Source organism: Siniperca chuatsi, linkage group LG7 (assembly GCF_020085105.1).
Source record: "Siniperca chuatsi isolate FFG_IHB_CAS linkage group LG7, ASM2008510v1, whole genome shotgun sequence".
In the NCBI taxonomy this organism is placed as follows: domain Eukaryota; kingdom Metazoa; phylum Chordata; class Actinopteri; order Centrarchiformes; family Sinipercidae; genus Siniperca; species Siniperca chuatsi.
In genome coordinates, this window is record NC_058048.1 from 12,712,699 (window position 1) to 12,728,246 (window position 15,548).

Consider the following 15,548-nt stretch of genomic DNA (forward strand, 5'->3'; position numbering starts at 1 on the left):
AATAGGCTTCATTTTGGGCTAACAACATCCCAGAATATCAATATCCTAATTTTACATTTTTATTTAGTTTCTATCAGAGGTTTGGTTGGCCAAAGCAGTGATAAATATCCCTGTTGATCACTTGATTGATTACCTTGCTCAAAGGTCACGCGGGCGCTGGTAATTTCCTCGTGCCGGAGGCTCCCTTTTCACTTTTAGTCTGCCTCGGCAGCCCGCAATACAGATCATGTTATTTGTTTAACCCCTTAATAGCTGAATACGCTACTACTGTAATACAGTAAAATGTACCAAAAGCTGTTTGTGTGAATGAAGTTTTCATCGCTTTAAACAATATTTAATTAGACCCGTTTGTTAACTGCTAGGCCTATTTGTATGTGAATTCAACGCAAAGTAAAAGAAGTGAGGCAATCTTTTAGCTTATACTCGCAACCGCGGGGGTCTCGAACCCAATTAATTTCTAATAATTACAGTCCACGGGGCTGTGGGGATATCTGCGCCGCTCCGCCCTGCCACCGGGTTCAGCTATCATAATAAAATATGTATTGCGAAAGTGCTTCAGAAGGGAGAAGAGACAAGAGAAGAGAGGAGTGAATTATTGCGGTGAATGAAAACTGTTTCCATTTAGGCTAATTGAGCGCGCCGCCTCTCTCTCTCTCTCTCTCTCTCTCTCTCTCTCTCTCTCTCTCACCTCGTGCGTGCGCGCGGCGCGCCACCTTTCAGGCTCGGTGTATAGGCGCAACCCACTTAATAGCACCATTTATGTCATTACAGTAGAGGTAGAGTGAGGTACAACCACAATAAAGTTTAAATGAAGAATAGCCATTCAGAGATGACCCAGTTTAGTTTAGTCTAGTTTTGGGCATGGAACTAGGCTACATCTTTAAAACATGTACATTTGATGAGAAAACGCCTTTGGGAATAAGTCGAACGAACACACACACACACACACACACATATATATATATATATATATATATATATATATATAACCATATGGCACGCTTTGGTTTTGGTCAGCCCTAAGATGATTTTTTCCCATGACATGGCATGATGTCACGACTTCAATCAGTTTCAGCGCACTTTGGAATCGATAGCTCGAGTTCGCAAGCCTTTAAAGAGTTCATGCGCAAGGTCAGCATGATCTCATCCGGATCGAATTAATTGCCAATTACTTTAATTATACGCTGTCTCTATTTGGGGACACATGGGCTACATCTTTATGATATCAGTGCGAATCTAACAAATCATGATGTGCTGTTTTTGTATCTGGCTGGCACTCTGTTTTGCTGATATATGACTCAGTATCTAAATATAAAACGTGTATGTGATAGCCGCAGACATGCAGTGATTTTATTGACTTTTAGTAGCTGGATGGCATGCATTTATGAGCGTGGCCTTTTTCTTAAAGTCCTGAGCCAAACGAAGTTGATTCAAACATTATTCCACCGACTGAGACGAAGTCTCTCTTTTTTTTCCCCTTTTCTCTCTTGATAGAGCCGTTCTCCTTCCAAGTTAAAACATCCTTTTCGAGCCTTCAGCAATTACCAAGTGATGAAATTTACGCACTGCAACAGAAACGTCTCAAACAGGCATTAATACTAAGCACTTAACATATTAATAATTGTCAGCACAGAGAGAGAGAAACCTGGGCACTCTCATATTAGAGCTGTCAGTCGGGTGCCCAAGCGGGAGAGGGAGGGGGGAAGTGTTTCATTCATTTTCCAGTGCTCGGTATAATGGTCAAAACACAATTAAAATATATAAAATCTTTAATGACTATATCCAGCATTGGCCATTTAAGTAGACATTGATTAATGTGACTTAATTTAAAGAGAAAAGGTGTGCAGTAAGGATTGAGAATCAGGATCGTTATAATTAATGTGCTCTGCGCCCTGTAGGTCCGGGGTGCTGACTGCACTGCAGAAAATATCCATCTTATGAAAGCATTTCATTTAGAGCTCTGTCTCAAAAACTTTTCTTATCTTTAATAAGAGTGACATATCCCTTCTGTGTCGGGGGAGATGAACTTGATTTTAACTTGTTAGAAGAGTTGTATTCAATCTGGCTCATTTTGTTGCCCTTTTCCTGCCTTATTTCAGGATAAATGGCTCCTGTTTCGAGATAAATCCTGAAACAAGTCAAAACTGCACTGGCGGGCGCATCTCAATTACAAAGTTTCCTCGTGTGTTAAATAAACAACACGACTGAATCTAGGGCTACAACAGCAGCGTTGGATATTTTTTGCAGTGTGCCCCGCTTTCTCCCTCAGTGATCGTTTGAAACTCCGACACGAAAGGAGATGTCCACGATGCACACATCTTGACCAGATCAGGTTAATATCAAAGTGATAAATCGTCCCAAACTTTTTCTGGCACTTGCTGCCGGCAGATTTCGGGCTGTGCGCATGTGCGAAGGTGTCCAGACTGACAATGCTGGAGAGATAGCGCGTTTGGATTGAGAAACCCAGAGAAAAAGGACAGAGAAAAAACAAAAAGGAGGAAAAAAGATCCAAGAAAAAATCCAAACAAACCCACGCCGAGAGACTGGCACCATGAGGTCCAAAGGCAGGGCACGGAAACTGGCCACGAGTAGGTGCAACATCCCTTTCTTTTTTTCCTTTTGAAACATGCCATCTTATGTACCTAGACTGTCGCTGTTATCACTGCGTGTATCAATAGTTTCTGTAACGATTTAATTTCCACCAGAAAACCATAATCCTCACTTTGACCTGTTCAGAGTGACAAAACGATGATACTGTCGCGAAGAAAAAACACGCCTTCACAAGAAGAGTGTAAACTTTAAAGTTTAGGGCGCGATGGAGGAACTTTCTGCAGGGCGTCCGCTTCAGTATTGGAATTGCTCGTTGCATGTAGTGGGCGCTGTAGTGTGCTGTAATGTATTGTAGGTTAAAGTCCCATGTCCCGTGCATCGGCAGTTGTATTGCAATTGCTGCACACTGCTGCTGCGGGCTGCTGGTCACTTCAGTTTGCTGGGAGCAGCTTGGAAAAGGCAGGTTGATGGAGAGAAAAACGGAGAAAACGAGGATTTAGACAGGCGCGGTGAACGTTTCAAGGAAGCGGATCTAGATTGTAACTCTGTGTCATGCAGTTCATTCCGAGCTCTTATTAATGCGTAGTGTGTGTTGATTGTTAAATTATATGGCACTCTGAAAAAAACTAATTCAGACTTTGATGTTTTAATTCTTTTCATGCACGAATGTTATAGTTTACAGACGTAAGACTCCATGTAATTTGATTATTGCGGGAGGCAGCCTTCTTCCCATGTTAACAAAATTCATTTAGGATAAAATAAATACTTTAATATTCAGTGAGTTTGATTAAATTAAGTATAATATGGAAACGCTTGTCATTAAATCGATTTAATTTAATTCCTTGGACGCAATCAACTATAAGAATTTATGCAGGGAGATGATTGATATGGCTATTCATGCATTGATTTGCTACAATAAATTATTAAGAATTCTATTATTTTTTTCTGAAGCTGTTTTATTAGTGTTTTGCGTGTATTTTTGCTGTGTGGACTTTGATTTGAGTTTTGACTTTGTTTTAATTGTTAAGGGTTCTAACTGTAAAACGCACACCATTAATCTAGAATTGTATTGCACATGTTTTTGGAAGAAATTAGGCAGGGAGGTCAAAACCAGAAAGGCAACAGAGCAATGGCCCAGGCCTGCAATATTTTGGTGCTTGCAGAAATTTTAGACGATTTTCATGAGAGTGAGAGTTTCAGTCAGTTCAGTGGCCAGTGTTTACATTCTGCACATGGACTACCTGTATTTTTGCATGCAAATATAACAAAATAAAACAACATGGTGTAATAGCAGCAACATATGTCTAAAATGATCTGGACAGTAAACGCCAATAAGCAGGAGCTTTTGGAGAAGTTACATGAGGTCAGTGAAAAGCAAGTTGCTGTTTACTAATTACTAATTAGTTTACTTCACGGGAGGCCAGCATAGGCTAAAACAGACATCCTGATGAAGTTTAATAAACATAGCAGGTATGAATGTATAGAACTACTTTATTGTGATTCTGTCGATTGTTTAGAAAATATTGTGGCACGCATAAGGAAATAGTGCGCGCGCGCGCGCACACACACACACACACTCCGCGTCTCTCTTGACTGTGAAAGTTAGTTTTAGAATAGAGCTTTTATTGCTGCGTATAGAAACGCACACAAAACGGAACGAGCAATAACTGCATCAATTTTTCGTACTTGAAAACCATTAAAGCCATTCTTAGAATATAGGAGGGATAATTCCTTGTTTATTTAACGATTATTATTCTCGAGATGGAAGACGAAGATTTCTATGTTTTAAGTCGGAATGGGGGGGTTCTGGGTCCCCGGAGGAGCGGGCCCGCTCTGGCCCCCAGCCAGGTCTGCACAGTGTCAACAGTGAATATTTAAATTCCCAGAACCCTCATAAGAGCCCGGCTGGTAAATGCGTTCAGTGTGTGCCCCCCGCCTGTCCGGAGAAGTCGTGTTAAAACGGGCATGTACGGGGGCCTCCCTGCAGAACAGTCGTGTGATAAAAAAGGGGGTGGATGTAATAGAGGAGGTGATGGAGAGGTGGTAAACGTAAGAGTGATTGATGGCGGTTGACTGATTAGTCCGCACGTCCAGATGTAATGCGGTGCGCCACAAAAACTCGCTTTTGCTTCCCAACTAAGTACAGCCAAGGCGTGCAGGCCGCACCCCGTGGTGAATTGTGGGCTACAGAAAGATGGAGGATGGGGGTTTTGATGATCCAAACTGGCTTGGTGTAGGCCTAATTAAAGGTGCACTTAGCATATTTGTGTCTCAATAAAAACCTCTTGATTATAATGTGTTTAGAGGTCTTTGATAATTTGTTAGTAATAATTACAATGGCGATTAATCTCACATAACCCACCTAGAGTGATATTGTGATTTACAGACCTCTAGCATGTAAATCTTAATTCTGTTTTGGGTTTTTTTTAACACCGTGTAAAAAAAATATAGACCTAAAGGGAAAGTTCCATGAAAATGACTTGGAAGCTTAACAAGTGGCAATGGAGCATTCAAATCCAGTTTGTGTCCCAAGGCACATACTTGCGCATTTGATAATCATTTTTCACATTTACCACAATATTTTGTCAGCCATAACTCGTTGATCCGCCTGTCTCCAAAATACAAAATATGTAGCTCATATCATTTATTAAATGCATATCTTACAAATTGAAACCCCTGATTGGCACGCGAGAATCTGTGCGTGCGTGCGTCAGTGAGAGGAGAGAGAGAGAGAGAGAGGGCCTCGGTGTCTGTCAGCGCCTCTCCTCTCCGGAGCTGAGAAGTGCGTCGTCCTCCTCACATTGTGCAATGGGCCGTGCATCTCGCGTTTGTCTGGCGGAGCTCATTAAAACGGTTAATAGATCGGCCCATTTAAAAGGTGAGAGGGAGCGGGCCGGCGCGAGGAAAGTGAAATAGAGACCCCATTAAACAGCCCTTGTTGTCCCGAGCGGTGCTCTTTGCCTGCGCTCCGCTTGGTGCCAAAGCTCCGTAAACAAATGTCCCATATCTCCTTCAGTAATGGCCTGGGTCAAGAATCATTGGGGCCCAGGCAGAGGTTACTCCTCTCTGTTTTCTTAAGGTTATGTTAATCGTTGCTTTGAACTTGTTTTCTAATGCAAATGAATTACCATATAGGCAATTTATCTAATGATGTTTTATTTTCTTTGAATCAAGTGAATTCAGATGAATTCGTAGCCTACTACCACATCAGTCAATGGTATTAGGCACATCTTAAAACCAGAATAGCACAGATCACTTAAGTCAAGTACTTCTTGTATTGGGGGTGGGAAACATAAAGGGTTTAACACCTTCAGCAGGATCACTTTTTAAAATATTTTTTGTTATTTATTTTAATAAATAATGTGATGCCTTATTTTTGTGTGTGTATGTGTTTGCTTTAGACGGAATTTTGTGTCTGAAATACCCCCTTAAACTTGAAGTCGCATGAAATACTTGGTGTTAAAGGTCTCTGACACTTACTTCAAAGTCATGGATGTGTAACAATTACGTGATCGGTCTATAGACGAGTAAAACAGTGAACATGCACATTTATGAACAAGTTGCAGCATTTCTGCTTGTTGTAGCTGATAATAGGGCTTACAATAGGAAAGCTGCTGAATGCTTGTAAACCAGGTGTAAAGCATATCGCAGACACATATGCTCACACATGCAGCCTTTGCGGGTGTATTAGTTGTGTTATGAGGTACAAGTGTGTGTCTGTCTGTCTGTGTGTGTGTGTGTGTGTGTTGGGTTTGGGGTTGGGGTGGTGGGGAGGTAGGTTGACTGTGACCCAGGCCCTCTCATCTATCAACGCCCCCATCTGTCTGACATGTCGTCCACTTTCCTCCTCTCTTACGATGGGAGAAGCTCCCCCCTCTCTCAGAAAATGGCTCTTTTGGAAGGTCTCTGATGTTAATGAGTCGTCCAGGACTCGGTCTCAGGGCTGTAAACAGAGAGCTGATGAGGTTAGTGGTTTGTTTATGCACTGTTGTCACCCGCTTGAAGGATGGCCCCTGTCCCAAACAACTAGGGAGCTTCCAGGCCTCGTCATGGGTCCCCTCTCAGGGCCCGACACAGCTGCCCTGCCCCAGGGGCTTCTCTCCCGTCTCTACTCCCTCTTTTCCATCTGCACTCCCTGCTCTCCTCCATCTCAGTCCATCATGTATGTGAGGAATTTCATAATACATAAAAGCACACAGACAAGCATTCGTTTTTGAATGCTGCCCTGGTGGCAGGTGAAAAAGTGAAAGTGTGTAGCTGTCATTGTGTGTTTGCGCTTATGTGTGAGGTGGTGATATTAGTATGTTGTTTGTGTGTGTGTGTGTTGTTGTTGTTGTTGGGGGGGTATTGGTGCAGCGACCCAGACAAGGCAGTGTGGGAACACCAAGGGATAGATGGAGGGAGGGAGGGTGGGAGGAGGGTGTGCAGCAACTTGTCAAGCCTGGGAACCGCTGTGTGTTTACCACAGGGAAACCGTACCAACACAGAACAATGAGCGAGCCTTACCCCTTCTAAATAAAAAAAGGCATTTCTGCTTTCTTCTCCCCCCTAAAGGTCATGGAGTTAGAGATAGGGAGTCCACACAAAAGCCTCCAGTCTGTCGGCAGTCTGGTCTGGCCCAGTACGGTGCCAAGGCTGAGGTCATTATCAACAGCGCAGTCCCAAGCTAAGCATATTTTTATAGATTGTGCTTGTGTGTGTGTTTGGAGGGGAGGTGAGCATGTGTGTATGTACTTATTTGGACGAGCTGAGTGTGTACGTGTGGATTTTAGTGCGTATGCACAAAACAAAGGCGCTCTGCAGAGTATACAGCGCAGTTGTCAAATGTGTGACATGCCGCCATTTTCCCATCACAAATTGGTCTGAGATAAATGGCATTTTGCTGAGTTGAAAAGTTTACCCAGACATCAAACTGATTTGTGTGTCGTTATGATGTCTGAGGAGTTACAATGTCAACAGATTGCTGATGGTGCGGTTCGCCCGGGCTATTAATAAGACGGCGTGAAGTTAGCACTCCCTGGCGTGCTTTGAGAAGAGATGTCTGTTAGCTAATTAAAGAAACTCAGTCATTTTATACTCCAATCAATTACCTGAAGCAGGTGGTAGAAACAGGGCCCGACACTCTGGCCTTATGTCTCACATCAGCTAACTACCCGAAGTCACTTTACTACATTGTTGAGTGCTTTTATGGGGACGAAGACTAAACAAGAGGCTTGATATTACTTTTTTTCTAGCTGCCAATCTGTGTGCTGCACTTTACTCTAGACTGCAGGCATGATGTTATGTTTACAGTCTGCAGTATGATCATTTTAAAGAAAATGGATTTATCAATTTCATCCCAGTTGCCCGTAGTTTAATGACCCTTTAGCTCATTTTGGACATCACCAAAGTTCTTTTGAATTAATGGTGAATATGTTTGTACTGGCAGGTTTGCTAAAGTGGCTTGTGTTTGCTTGTGGACATTCTTTTTAATCACTGTCATTGAGGGCTGACAGAGAGAACAGTGCTTTTTTTCACTCTTACACACTGGAGGGAGCACATAACTATAAACAGGAATTACCCAACAATCGCTTTGTGAATGTGGTGATAACAGTGTGTTCCAGTACTGCTCGGGGATCTCCCTGGGTGGAGCAGGTTGGCCCGAGGGATGGAAGGAGTGATGGAGGGAGGGGCGGAGAGGAGGAAAGTCATTTCTCATTAACAGGGGGCGAAATGGGGCATCATGCCCATCTGTAGCTGAAATAGGAGGACAGGACAGAGCTGAGTGGTCAGGTGTGTACGTTTATGTGTGTGTGATTCCTGTACACCTTTTATCTCGGCCACAACAAGCCCCCCACTCTCCACCCCGTAGCTCATTAAGCAGTGACCTCTCGCCCCCGCAGGACGGGAGAGATGAGGGGAGAAGTGATCAAAGCTGGGGCCTTCCTGATGAAGTTTGCGCTGCACGACGTTCACCTGATTGGATCTGATAGCAGCTGTCTTGCCTGTGTTGCACTGCTGAAACAGTGATGGTTACAGTGAGAGACACAAGGAGGAAAAGTCATGACGAGCTGTGAATTCATTATTAAAGGCGAGGACAGTAAGGTTGATAAACTTAAAGGTTGAAAAAAACATATTGCATTTTTTGGGTGGTAGTTCTCACAGCACTCCTGTTGTTTTGTGAAACATTTTTACACAGAGGACTTCCAAATACAAAAGTTTGTAGAAATGTTTTATGCTAGGTGAACCAAATTTTCTTATTGTATTGTTGTTCTTGTTGATGGATTGAGACATCGTCAAGCATATTGTGATCACCTCACTGTTCCACTCCCAATCCCATGTCTGGGAAAAAGCAAACATCATGTCCCTGTCCTCAGAGATCTGTGTTGATGACTTCCTCTCTGGGTATGTGTGTGTATGTATTAGCCGTGCACCTTCAGTGTGTACACGAGTGTTGTTGGTCAGCCAGGGTCGCAGTAGAGGAAAGAATGCAGCCGTGGAAAGGAATGCGGGGCTGATTAGCGCTGCTTACCTGTAAGTGAACTGGACGTGCCGGCATGGGATGAGACCGAGGAAACAAGGGAACAATAGGACAGTAGAGATTCCTTTCCACGCCGCATTCCAGCGATCCTGCAGCCGGGGCCCCCTGCTCGGAGCTTTGATGAACCCTTCTCGCAGCTTCCTGGGATTGTCGCTCCTCCACAAACACAAAAACATAAAGCGGTCGGTAAGCGGGGCCAGGGAAGAGAGAGCACGGCCCTCCTCAGGATGTCCTGTTTTGATTAGCGTTAGCATCCTAAATGCACCATAGAAATATTATTCTAACACGGAGAAGAGCTTAGTGGTGACACATCCACTTCTTTCCACTGTGTGACCTCCAGGGTCAAATACACTACAATGAGCCAAGAATCAAAGAGGTGCTCCTCACCCAGTGATCTGACTGAGGAAATCATGTGAGGAAAACAAGGCGATAAAACGATAGGGAGAGGTTTCAGGGCCTGTCAACAGGTGGACTTTTGTCAGGCCGGGCCAGGCCTTTTAAAATTTTCTAAGAAATACTTGGGAATTTCTGGAATTATTATATCAATAACATATTGGTGGCATCTCTAAAAATTTGTTTTTAATTGGATGACAGGAAGCGGTGAGTGGTAGAGGTGGTTTTCAGAAATCAAGCTTCCCTATATGCTAGAATGAGCAGGTAATCCTCCTCAAATTAGAAGAGGGTCTCAGTTTCTCCAAGAGTTTTAAGAGACAAAAATATCAAAGTGGGTAAACAATGATATATGTGTGCTGGGAATCAAACTCGTGTTTTTACTGCCTTGTGAAGCATTTTGTAAAACCTTAATAACTACTAGCAGCCAACAGCTTCTATTAACTGTTAACTTAAGCTTTTATTCCCAAGTCATTGTTTTATGAGACATAGGGTTAGAGAACTATGGTTTAAAACACTTTAATAAAAGAGCCAAACAGAAATGACTAATATAGCTTTGATTCTCAAAATACTGAGTTGATTTTATTTGGCTGAAATTCTTAATTAACTGACTATATTTTCCTTAAAGTAAGTACCTTAGTTCTGTCTTTTGAGCACCAGCTCTTACGCAGTGTCCTCTTTCAGCAGCCCACACTACATCTTTTCTGTCTCCTGTGGAATCAGAGAGCAGTGAAGCATTGCAGCATGGTTTGTTGTTTTGCTGGTGCTTGAGGGCTTTAGTTTGACAGGAGGGCACCACTTTGTTCAACTCAGTGTCCAGAAGGGACCCCTAGGGGCTTCGGGGCCTGGACGTCTCTGTCAGGGCTGTGGCAGGACTGGGGCAATGGGGGGCCCCGCTGCTCACTGGGTCAGTGGACAAGCTAATCGATTTTATCTCCGTTTCACACAACACGCCAAACCCCTACTGGCCTGATATTCACATGTTCACTGTTCAGGGGATTATGCTCCTTCCATCTTCTCTCTCTCTTTTTTCTCCCTCAGTTTCTTTCTGTTTCTCTCCCACCACATTTCTTGTGTTTCTCATTTGTCTTTCTTTTACTGTGTTTTGTCTATATCTCTCTCACTCTTTATCTCCCGCCCTCTCTCATTCCATCGCTCCATCTCTCTTTCTCCCCCTTTGAAGGGAGCATTTTAAATTTAGCCTCCCTGCCCGTCTCGGCGTTGGCGTTCCCCTTGAGGGAGGCTGGTGGGCAGGCGGAGGAGCCCATGTTTTCTCGGCCATTCCTCTGGATGAAGCGTTGGAACAAGGGAATGAAAGCTTTGGGAAAGGTCTGGAAACTTCCCATTCATCAGTGTAAGGAGATACTGCGCTGACAGTTAGCAGACGGCCAGCCAAGTACAACACGGGACAGCCGCGTGGGCCTGCAGCGCTTGGCTCAACAGACAGACAGACAGAGCGAGACCAGACCAAACACCCCACTCATGTCTGTTCGAGGAAATAACATATGTTAGCATTTTAGGCATTTATTCTGATTCTCTAGCACAGAGTAACTCAAGTGCGAACAGTAGAATAAGTGAATGATTACTGGTGCAATCATAACTAATATAGTAATAAAGAAGAGCAGGGGGCAACAAAGTATAGCACTGCAGACAAATAATGATTACATGCTGTCATTTAAGTAGTGGAGCAAACTGTGGTTAGTTCAGTTATTTTCTGATTTGGCAGAATTGACAACTTTTTCTACTTTTCGTTCGTTCGTTTTGTACTTCATACATTTTTTGATAGTCATTTGTGTAAGATTCGACATTTTCATCATTATTTGTATTGGTCGAATTTTTTCTTATCCTTTCTCCTGTCTTTTTAGCCCCTCTGACACACCCTCTCACCATATCTTCCCATCAGCCACTGCGGCAGGGTAAAATGCATGCATACCCTCAGGGGCAGTAATACATGTATGAAAGTAAAGATTTATATGCACCCATAAACACACGCACCCACATGTGTTTGAATATTTATCCATCCTTTGGACACAACACACTCACATACAGTACATACATAGACATGTACCTGTGTAGGCTGAGCTGGGATGGGACAGCGCATTGGCAGGGCAGTGCAGGGTGGGACATTGCAGGTGTGAGTCTGTGTCTCTCTGCCCAGCCATTAATCGCTGCCATCTGACAGTTCAATCTACGAGGGGCCGAGCGGAGCAGCCGGCTGGTTACCAGGGCAGGTCATTACTGAGCATGGAGGCAGCCAATCGCATCAGCGATCAATGACAAAGGCTGTAGAAGGGGAGAGTGCAAAAACTGAGGGAGAAGTAGAGGGAGGTAGGGTTGAGAAAGATAGAGGGTGAGAGAGGCAATGGAGATGTAGGGATGCAGGGAGGGGAGAGGAGAGGAGAGGTACAGCAGGAGAAAGGTATTTATGCTGCTGAAGGTCAGTTCTTGGTTGTGGAGTGGATGACAAACAGGCTGTCAGCTGCCAAGAAATGGAGATATTCATCTGATGCTGCACAACTAAAAATATGGCCCCTTGCATGTGCACACACATAAATGTACACAGACACAGTCATTGCCTTAGCAGCTTGATTGAGAATGCAGCAGGGGAATTTAGTGTGAGCTATTGTTTTATGAATTCCATATACAAGGTGTTGGCAGTCTGCGCCGCCCTTTTAGTGGTCAGTTCGGGCTCCGCTGTAGTAAAAGTAATGACTGGCTGTGAATTAAAAAAAGTCAGTTCATGAAAACGCCACAACTCCCCTGTGGCCCCGCCTCCGCTGCCCACCATGTTACCACGGGAACAGCTGCCATGGCGAGGTCCGTCCAGTGGTGTTTACCCAGCCCCGAGAAGTCAAACACAGTCTCCCTCTAACAGAAGGAATTCCATACGCTTTACGACATTTATCATATTTCATAACCCAGTGAATGTCATTTTCACCTTCTCACCCATGTTTTTCCTCAAACTTTTTTTTTTTATGTTGACATTTAATTGACATTGTGGGTGACAGTATTTGGCCAGGGCTCTGATAAAACAACAGGGAGATCTCTCCTTTCTCCCCAGAGGCCTAGAATAGCAGAACTGGTAGTTTATCCTACACTATCTCTCAGCAGATCCACTGGCCCTCTCTCTCAGACACATACATACACACACACACACGCAGGCCATCCCAGCGTGGACACCACTGAGTGATGATGAGTCATTATAGAGAGTGTGCCCTTCGACCTCCTCCAGTCTTTATGGATCACTCTCTGGCAGAATCATATTCCCTAATGCCAAGTTCCTGTCCATCTGCCTGCCTGTCTGTCAGACATTCAGGCCCCTTAGTCTCTCTCTTCCTCTCTCTCCCATACTCTCTCTCCCCTGAGTTTCACACACCAGTTCATCCCAGACATCTCTGTCTATGTTTATTTTAATAACAAACAGGGAAAATATCTCTTTTTTTCCCATTACCAAATGTTTGAATTTGATAGTTGTCATGTATTTCATAGTAAGAATAATGGACATAAGTGTTGATTTGTTCTACAATTATTTTTAGATGAATTTGAGAAAGGCTTCAAAAGTTGTCTGTTATCCAAGGGTGTGGTAGTTTAGAAGATTAATGATATCTCTTCATCCTAAACTACCATGTATTTCAATGTTGAGATTGGCATACAGGAACACTTTAGTTGAATTTACAGTAATCCAATACATCTTTTTGCATGGAAGTGTTTCCCCCCCATCTACTTCCTCACTTGCATACGATTGTGCTAATTTCTCAGTGCGCAGAGGAGCAGAGCAGCAAAGGAAAGGAGTCAGTTTGGATTTCTACACATCCTCTTCTCTTTTTCTATGTTACTTTGTTAATCCAATACTACCACTATGCCAAGGGTATTCTGTGTAGATCAAGCTGCTAATATGTTTTATGTGTGCGCTAGCATTTGATCCTTCTCTCAACAAATGCAATTTGTTTGGCCTGATTTGATCAGTTGAAGCAGCTTCCAGGCAGGAGCAGGTAAACCTTCCATACGATAGGAGTTAAAATGTTTTTGCGTCTGTGAGAAGGGAAACTCTATTACAGGTGTCCTGGACCACGAGGGCCCGGCTGGCTCTGATGAAATGCTCTTTGGGTGTTAATGCAATTCTGATTTCACCTAGCCTGGATGGAGACTAGCCACCTCTGGGGTTTTAAAACTGGCTCTGAAAGGCAGAAAACAAAGTCTGGATCTGAACTGTACAATTACAATGGTGGAAACTTTGAAGGGCACTTCCTGATGTAACATAGTAATGTCTTATGGGACATCAGAGAATGATGCTGTATAATTTTGTTAATGTTTTTGTGGAATAAGCATTTTTGTATGTGTGCACAGTGCACATGACTTGTAAAGTGCTACTGCTGCACAGCCAATGACATATACATTGTATGCCTTTGACATGGAACGTACTGTATAAAACTGTAGCAAGCAGGCAAAAGCACTGGTAACATGAAAGCCGATGAAAATAGGAAAACATGGCTGTTTGACTGAGGTATAAGACTTTCTGTAGAGGGATCCATAGGGTCAGCAGGATTCTGTTTCTTTGTGACAAGAACATGCTTGATTTGACAACTAGCTGAAACTGTTGCAGTGTATGGTGCCAAAATCCACTACTGACAAAGCTAGTCTTTCATCCCAGAGCTTGCACCAGATGTGCTAGGTCTTTAGAACGAATAACAAGAAAAGCAATGCCTTGCTTACAAGCAAAGCAGAGACAATTACCAAGGTAATATCTGCTTCATAATCTAGACTTTCTCTGTAGCTATATAATCACAACTGTGAATGGCAGATTTCACATACAGCCACCACTAACCCATTATTCACGTTCACTGCGTCTTGAGACATTACTAGATACATCATGTTTATTTTTAACATATATAATGTATGACAATCTTTTGCATATTTTTGTTTTTGTGTGACTTTTCACTTCTTTCTAGCTTCTAGTGGTAAACCAAGCAATATTGTAGCTACAGTCTTGTTGTCATAGGACTTTATTGATAAGAGAACCGTTCAAACTTGGGTTATTTTGTGATTGTTCAAAGAAATTCACCACAGTTGTCCCCAGATTTACACACCACTGAAAATACGGCTGGCCCTGCAAAACAAGTGACCCATTTCAGCCCCTGAAAGGTTCAGAGACATAGGGTGCATGCTAGCTGTCACATCATCAGCCAGCCCAGAGCCCCACAGATCAAATACAGGTATGATTTATGTCCGCTGTCCCAGCCTTCACACCGCATGTTCTCCTGCATTGGAGTTGTTGGCCGAACCCAACTGCAGTAGTAATTTGTCTCCTTACATGTGTAGGAGGTAAGGGGCGAAGGTCAGTGAAATGAAAATGACCAGACCTGACTTAATTGTTGTATCTATTTGTGGTTCGAGACAGGATGTCTGTCTGAATGTCTATCTGTCTATTTGTCCATCTGTCTCGCTTCTGTCTTGGCGCCATGTTTTGTGTCAGTGGGTCGAGACCCTCTGGCTGCAGTCAGCCATTATGGGCACTGATCTGATCCAGCAGGAGTATAGGGTTCACTGAAGAGATCAGATAGTATCATTATCACAACACGCAGCCTGATGGAAAAGTTTTCTCTGGTTTCTCTGGTCCTTATTAATGGTATTCCTGATTTATTAAGCTCACAAAGCTCCATACAAAAAACTTTGGTTAGTGTGGAATTAACAGTTCTTGCCTGTATTTTTATGTCCATGCTGGAAAGTATAACAAAACACTAATGTTTCAGATATGATGCTCAGGCACCTTTTTGCCTCTAATTTCCTCGCCAGCTTGGCACATCTGACAAGGTTAAGCCAGTAAATTGTGGAGAGAAATGCTTCCTGTGTGTGATTACATTTATCATGTATAATTAGGAAGTTCTGTTCTGTCTACACATGATGACCTTTGACCCCGAGTGTGACAGTTGCAGGCTGGTTTTGCCAGACACCCAAATGTGCTGTCCAGGGTGTACTTCACAACGTCTGATTTCCGCTGCAATCGAGTGTCTTAGATTGGCTTTCTTTCTAAGCCTTCTGATTTGAGAAACTTCTCTGTGATTATTTTTTCACTGAGAAGATTTGTCAT

General features: G+C 43.3%; 1 protein-coding gene across 12 annotated transcripts in view; it reads left to right on the forward strand.

The window, feature by feature from the left end:
• The first annotated feature begins 2,111 nt into the window (after positions 1-2,111).
• Positions 2,112-15,548, forward strand: part of mecom (MDS1 and EVI1 complex locus) — a 132,574-nt gene continuing 119,137 nt past the window's right edge. For 4 of the 12 annotated variants that reach the window (XM_044202418.1, XM_044202425.1, XM_044202420.1 and 1 more), the window contains exon 1: positions 2,121-2,588. In XM_044202418.1, coding sequence (XP_044058353.1) covers positions 2,552-2,588 — 37 coding nt within the window. In that variant the 5' untranslated portion in view covers positions 2,121-2,551. Of the gene's footprint in view, positions 2,589-15,548 lie in introns of all 12 variants that reach the window. The other 8 variants (XM_044202423.1, XM_044202427.1, XM_044202416.1 and 5 more) reach the window with 5 other exon arrangements.